Source organism: Pithys albifrons, chromosome 7, assembly GCF_047495875.1.
Source record: "Pithys albifrons albifrons isolate INPA30051 chromosome 7, PitAlb_v1, whole genome shotgun sequence".
NCBI lineage: Eukaryota > Metazoa > Chordata > Aves > Passeriformes > Thamnophilidae > Pithys > Pithys albifrons.
This window is the reverse complement of record NC_092464.1, coordinates 56,465,621-56,473,121: the sequence shown is the minus strand read 5'-3', so window position 1 is coordinate 56,473,121 and position 7,501 is coordinate 56,465,621. Positions and strand designations below refer to the sequence as shown.

At 52.1% G+C, this 7,501-nt stretch overlaps 1 protein-coding gene across 1 annotated transcript; it reads left to right on the top strand.

The window, feature by feature from the left end:
* Nucleotides 1-3,159: 3,159 nt before the first annotated feature.
* On the top strand, nucleotides 3,160-4,128 carry LOC139674654 (olfactory receptor 14A16-like). The gene has a single exon (XM_071561261.1). The coding sequence runs from the start codon at nucleotides 3,160-3,162 to the stop codon at nucleotides 4,126-4,128; it is 969 nt and encodes a 322-aa protein (XP_071417362.1).
* Nucleotides 4,129-7,501: the final 3,373 nt, after the last annotated feature.

The following is a 7,501-nucleotide window of genomic DNA, read 5'->3' as shown; positions in this document are numbered from 1 at the left end:
TTAAAATAACTTCTTTGACACAGTGCACTGCACTATTTTATGCTATAATATACTCTACTAGGAGGTTTTTAGCTTTTCCACAGTGTACTGAATGTTTAAGTAAAGGATTAAGATCTTTCATCTGTTCACTTGACTGTTCTTTTGTCTGTTCATTTCTCATAACAAATAACTCATTTTATAGATCTGATTTGCCATCATTAAAACCTGTGGAAAAAAGTGATTCAATCACACCTCTATAATTCCTGAAATTTAAATTGCAGAGTAACTCTGAGGCTAAGATTGGATTCAGTCACCCCCAGGCTCCTCTCTGAGAAGGTGTTTAGAAAGCAAGGGGTCCTTTCTGTCCCAACAGCTCAATGAGACATCTTCTCTAATAAACTCTGTCTAAAACATCTATTACCTCTGTGACACCATGAGCTTCCACACTATCCAAGGATTCCTTTGGTTCTATGAGGCCCTGCAATGTCACAGTGATCCCTTCATTCCATGAGGTTCTGCAGTGTCCCAGGTTCCCTTCAGTTCCATGAGGTCCCAGAGCACCAAAATGACCCTTTAATTCCATGGGGTTCTGAAGTGTCAGAGTGTCCCTTTTGTTCCATCACTGCAGAGTCACAATGAGCCCTTAATTCCATGAGGTTGCAGAGTGACAATGATCCCATTGTTTCAATAAGACTCTGCAGTGTCACAATTCCATGAGGTTCCACAGTGTCACACTGGTCCCTTGTGCTACTCAAGGCCCTGCACTGAGACAAAGGTCCCTGAAATCCATGAGACTCCACAGTGACCTTGTGATTACATGAGGTCCTGCAATGCACAGTGGTGGATTCAGAGGTGGTGGAGCTTTTATTTTTGTAGTTAGAAAGAGAATGAGAAAGAAATAATGTCACCAAGGGCACCTTGGAGGTGCAGACTGGACATGCGAAGAAAGGAATTTCCCTCCAAGAGAAATGCTCTGATACAAAGTGTCACAAAGATGGGGTCTGGATCAGCCCAAGGCTTTATGGAGGAGCCAGGGAGGAGGGAGAGATGTCAGTGCAGGAAGGGGCCAGCGAGGTGGGGCAGCCGGGGGATGCCGACAGCCTGAAGGGAAAGGGGCAGGGCATGGACACCGTAGGACAGCCTGGGCTGGAGAGGAGACAGGGATGTGCAGAAGCTGAAAGGCCCCAAGAGAGCCAAGTTGTGCAGGCCTTGGGCCATGGCTGCTGTGTGTGCCCCTGATGGCATGAGGAGACAAGTGAGTCTTGCAGCCCTGGGGCCTCATTGCCTCCTTGACCCTGCTCAGCAGCCTGGGAGGTGCCACCCCATCCTCCTGCCCTTGGCATTGCACATCCCACATCCCAGTGACCCAGGAAGAGCCCTGAGGAATGAGGGAAGGAATGGCTCTCCCTTCTCAGGGTCTGGAGGTCAGGGCTAGGGCTTTTGAATTCTAAAAGACAGCCAGTTTAACTCATTATGAGAGACATCTTTGACTTGGTTGTCCGTAACTGTCATCACTGCCTCCAGTTTTCTGCTCTAACTGGAATCTGGGGACACTTTCTCAGTTCTGTTCCTCAGTGGGACCCATTAGCACTACAAGAAACTTCAGTGTTTCAATGTCAATTTGAGTTATTAAGAAGTTGTTTGAAATTATTCTGATGGACTGAGTTTAATGTAAACAGCACAAACCCCCCAGAGGGCCATTAAATGCCCTGGGCTGTTGCTGTGCTGCTGAGCTGGGCCGGGCTCCTGGCACACAGGGAGCTCCTGGCAAGCGGGCAGCGCTGCAGAGAGACAGCTCTGCCCAGGAGCAGCTCCTGTGCACAGCCCAGCAGGGCTCAGGGCACTGCCAGGGCAGCTCAGGGACACCAGCAGGGCACAGACAGAGCTTAAAGGGGCTCAGCATTGGGAGGATGACTCAGAGCTCATGGAGGAGAAATCTCTGCAGTGCTGGACACGGTGAGTCTGTGGGTGCAGGGCAATGCAGGGGCAGCTCCTGGAGGCATCTCCTAAAACTGGCCCAGCCCCAGCTGATGGGATGTGTGAGGTCGGGCCTGTTAGGGGCAGTTTGGAATAGCTGTGGAGCCAGGGGTTGCAGCCAGGGGTGCCCAGGGCTGTGGAGCAGAGCAGGGTCCTGCAGCCCAGGGCGCTGTGCTGGGGCAGGGTCTCTGCTGCCTGCCAGGGTCAGCTCTCAGCCAGCCTGGGGAGCTGCTCACAGGGCTGGGGGAGAAGGGCTGTGGGGAAGGAGCAACCCCTTGCAGGGAAGGGCAGGATCCTTGTGCTGTGAAAATTGTGTTGTAGGGGCAAGGGCTACTTATAGCTCCAGATCAATGCAGAAAAATTCCCAGGGGCATTTGCAGGAAGCACAGCATGAGGGGGGTTGCCTTATGGGGGAAACTCCTTTTCTTACAGTTTTGCCCTCTGGATTGTCTGGGTAGGAAATGAGACAGAAATTCATCTCTGAGCTGAGCAAGAGACTCTAAAACCTGTAAATTGTTGCTTTTAGAGGTGCAGAAACCAGGGAATATCACAAACCACCACAGAGTGGCTCACAGGCAGCATCAGTGTTGCTTTTGCAGACTCCTCCAGGTTGCTCTGACACTGGCATCATAGCCTGCCCAGCCAGAGCTTTCCCTGGGCAGTGCCCTGTGCTGGGAGGGCTCTGCAAGGCAGAGCTGAGCACCCAGGGCTGGGATGGGCTCTAGGAGCACTGCTAGGGACCAGCCCTGGGCACAGGGGAGCAGCTGCTGTCAAGGACAGCTCCAGGCAGCAGAGCCCTGGGCAGAGAGTGGGGCAAAAGTTACCCCAAACATCCCTGGGGGAGAGGGCATACAGGTCATTTTGGGGGCCCGTCCCTACAGTTCTACTGGGCACTGTGTGCTGGGCCATGAAAATGAGGATTTCTCCAGGGGGACAGAACCTTCACCAGATGTGTCTTTTGAGTCATGAATGCAGAGGTGGAACTTTTGCATTCAAGGTGGGTTCCATCTGAATGTCCCTTTTGAATGTCAGAGCTGTAAGAAAAAATTTCCATGTCAGCAGACTGACTCCTTGGCAGAACATTTGACAACATTTGACACATTGATTTTGGTTAAAAACAGACTGGTTTTGTCAGAGAGCTTTAGGCTTAATTAATCCCTGTGTTTTCCTTTTCGGAACAGACCGTCTTCTAAGAAACAACACATGTCCAACAGCAGCTCCATCAGCCAGTTCCTCCTCCTGCCATTGGCAGACACGCGGCAGCTGCAGCTCCTGCACTTGTGGCTCTTCCTGGGCATCTCCCTGGCTGCCCTCCTGGGCAACGGCCTCATCATCAGCGCCGTAGCCTGCGACCACCACCTGCACACCCCCATGCACTTCTTCCTGCTCAACCTGTCCCTCACAGACCTGGGCTGCATCTGCACCACTGTCCCCAAAGCCATGCACAACTCCCTCTGGCACACCACAACCATCTCCTACATGGGATGTGCTGCACAGCTCTTCTTTCTATTCTTTCTTTTTGGAACAGAGTTTTCCCTCCTCACCATCATGTGCTACGACCGCTACGTTGCCATCTGCAAACCCCTGCACTACGGGACCCTCCTGGGCAGCAGAGCTTGTGCCCACATGGCAGCAGCTGCCTGGGCCAGTGGCTTTCTCAATGCTCTGCTGCACACAGCCACTACATTTTCCCTGCCCCTGTGCCAGGGCAATGCCCTGGGCCAGTTCTTCTGTGAAGTGCCCCAGATCCTCAAGCTCTCCTGCTCACATTCCTACCTCAGGGAATTTGGGCTTCTTGTGATTAGTATCTGTTTAACTTTTGGTTGTTTCATTTTCATAGTTCTCTCCTATGTGCAGATCTTCAGGGCTGTGCTGAGGATCCCCTCTGAGCAGGGACGGCACAAAGCCTTTTCCACGTGCCTCCCTCACCTGGCCGTGGTCTCTCTGTTTCTTAGCACCGGCACATTTTCCTACCTGAAGCCTGACTCTATCTCATCCCCATCCCTGGATTTGGCCCTGTCAGTTCTGTACTCGGTGGTGCCTCCAGTACTGAACCCCCTCATCTACAGCCTGAGGAACCAGGAGCTCAAGGATGCCCTGAGGAAAATGATGACTGGATGCTTTTCAGCAGCAAGAACCTGCCAGTTTTTTTCTGTTCAGTGTTCACAATAAAACTCATGACAGGTTCATCTTGCCTTCCCAGGTTTTTCTTGGTGGTCAGTGGGTTCTTTTTGTCATAATGTTGTGCTCAATTAAATTATTTTATTCATCCTCTTGTCTAAATCACTGTATTGTTTATTAATTTGACTCTTTAAATATTTAATTGAGCAATTGTGCTGTCTTTTTATTTAAACAAAATAACACTTTTGCAGTTGCCTTGCATACCTGGGATTTTTCCTTTGACACTTTCAGGCACCTACTGGGCAGTTCCATGTGTGCAGAGAAGGGCAAAAGAGTCCCAGCACAGCAGCACTGCCAGGGAGCACCAGCACTGGGCCTTTGCTGACCTGCTCTCTTTCCACTTGTACACTCTCCTGCAGAGCCCCTGGGCTGGACTAAGGCCTTGGTCCTCTGCCAGCTGGGACACAGACCTGCTGCATGTCCATCCTGGGCTCACAGGCAGGGACAGGCCATGGGCACTGCTGGGACACAGCTGGGCTGCACAACAGCAGCTCCATCAGGAAAGGGCTTCTCCTTAGCTCAGGACATGCAATCTTAGGGCTTTTTGCAAAGTCACTCTCAAGAACATGCCAAGGAATAGACTCTGTAGAGGCTCCTTGTTTGCTTGTTCTCCAGGGGCTCTAAATCTGAGTGTGAACCAGCAAACAGAGCCCTGTAACTGCGGGGGCTACAGCAGGAAACAGGGAAAATGATCTGGTGAGTGTTCTGTGTTACCCTCAGTGAACACACTACTGCTACCCATGACAACAATAGCAGTAATAAAACTGTAACTATAACAATAAACCCCACAAGCAGCACATGAGGTGCACAACACCATTGCTCCACTGCTCAGCACTCTGTGCCCAATGCCCAGCCCAGCCCAGACACAGATCAGCCCTTCCTGACTAACCCCCCATTAACACCCTGAGCACGGCCCTGCATCAAAGGGAACATCCCTTGGGCCAGTTGGGCTCAGCTGTCCTGGCCCTGCTCCCTCCCAGCTTCCTGTGACCCTCAGGAGATCATTGGAGGCCATGATTGCACAAACCTCTCACAGATTCCAAGTCAAAACCCAAACCCAAAACACCTTGAAAAACCTGCAGCCCCTGAATCTTTAAGGAGGCCCCCAAAGGGCCACTCCTGACAAAACCTCCCCAGGGACTCGTCCCAGCAGACCCTTGGAGGCCACGACTGCAGGGAGGCAAAGGCTCTGGGCAGCAGCTCAGGTGCTGAGCAAAGCCTGGTTTGGCTGGAGGCAGCAGAAAGGCCCAGCCCTGACCCCCAGCCCGGGGAAGGCACATCCTGTCACTCACACCTTGCTCAGGGCTCTGCTGGGGGCACTGGCATGGGGGGTGATGCTGAGGGCAGGACAAGAGAAAGAGAATCAGGAGGGGAGGGGACAGATCAAGAAGTCAATATTTCAACAAAGAAATTGAAAGGAGTGACACAAATGAAAACAGGAAACCAAAGTTACCTGGTCACTGAACTCAACAAAACTTTCAAACTTGTGAAAAGATTCCAGCTGCCAGCCAGGTGAGTGGATTTCCACCTGGCTGCTTCCATGCTGGGATAGTGGGGCTGATAGTCAGCAGTTGCAAGGTCATGAAGGCCAAAAGCTGAGATTCCGTTGCTAGAGATTAGGAAATTGAAAGAGGAATTGTAAAAGAAGGAGAAATTTACAGTCTCTGGAGATGACTCTTCTCAAGCGTGAGGGAAAGAGATCCATTTCAGGAAGATGTTGTGAACTCCCAAGGAAAGTGAAGCTCTGGAAACAAAGGTATCCAGTACTTGAGGGAATTACCTGCACTGGAAATCATCTATAGTGACCTAAAAAGTGAAAACACCCCTAAAGACTCAGAGGATGTTCCTTGCACAATGGGCATGAGGAGGTTCAAAGCACTCCTGCATCGCATTCCAACAGCCTGATGGCATTGCATTCCCTCCAAATGGATACACCAGGAGATGGCACCCTCCTGGCTCTGAAATGTAGTAGAAACTCTGGGCACTTCCTCACCCCCACGGCCCAGCAGCTCAGCTCTCAGGGGCAGCCCAGGAGATCAGTCCTCTCCTGCCCCAGCCAGAGCGAAAGGGAGCCCCAAGCACGGGCCACGTGGTGATCTCTGGTTCTTTCTGCGTGACATGAGAAAGTGGGATGGTGAACCCACCTTTGAGCTGGGAGCCCATGGAGGTGAACTGAGAGGGAAGAGAGCTGTGGAGAAGGGGTCAGCCAAGAAGGATGTCCATGGAGTTGCTGCAGGGACACAAGAAGACAATCAGAAATCTCCCAGGCATAAAAGGACTAAAATCAACTCTTTTGATCCTGGTGAAGGGACTTGTGGTCTGGCATCACAGAGGTCAGACAGTGAATACTCTGGCCAAGAACAGGAATAGAGGGTCCCTGCCTTTGGCCAGGAGGAGGACAGGGCTGACCAGGCACACTGCACTGTGTGGATTCAATGGCCTGGCACAGCAGATCCACAGAGGTGTAAAGCTTTAGTAGACACTGGTGCCCAGTGCACACTGATGGCATCAGGGCACAGGAGTGCAGAACCCTCTGGATCTCTGGAGTGGCAGGGGATGCCAGGAGATGTCTGTGTTAGAGACTGAGGTGAGTTTAGTAGGGGACAATTGGGAAAAGCCCCACATTGTGTCTGGCCCAGACTGGCCTTGTTTTCTGGACACTCTGCTCAAGGTGCCCCAGGACACTCATCACAGACCAGCCCCTCCCAATGACCATTCCCAGCACTGGTTTGTCACCCATCTCTGAGAGGTGGTTTGTTCCTTTCCAGAGGGAAATCAAGGGACTGGGCCAGAAGTGCAAGAGGTCCCAAGTCTTTGTCCCCTCCGGCACAGCATCGTCTGTACCACCAAGGGCTGTGAGCAGACCTGCTGTGCTGAGGCTCTGGGGCCTCGTGGCCTCCTGGCACAGCCCCAGGAAGGCTGGGCACTGTCACCCCTTGTCCTGCCCTCGGCATCACCCCCATGCCAGTGCCCCCAGCAGAGCCCTGAGCAAGGTGTGAGGGACAGGATGTGCCTTCCCCAGGCTGGGGGTCAGGGCTGGGCCTTTCTGCTGCCTCCAGCCAAGCCAGGCTTTGCTCAGCACCTGAGCTGCTGCCCAGAGCCTTTGCCTCCCTGCAGTTGTGGCCTCCAAGGCTCTGCTGGGATGAGTCCCTGGGGAGGATTCTTCAGGAGTGGCCCTTGGGGGCTCCTCAAAGCTTCAAGGGACTGCAGGTTTTTCAAAGTACTTTGAGTTTTTCTTTTGGTTTGGAGTTTCTGAGAGGTTTGTTCAATTAAGGCCTCCAATTATCAGTTGTAACGAGTCCCTTGAGATTCTTGATCAGTAACAACACTCAGTGGGGCTTGTTAATGCTTCAAGGTACTCAAA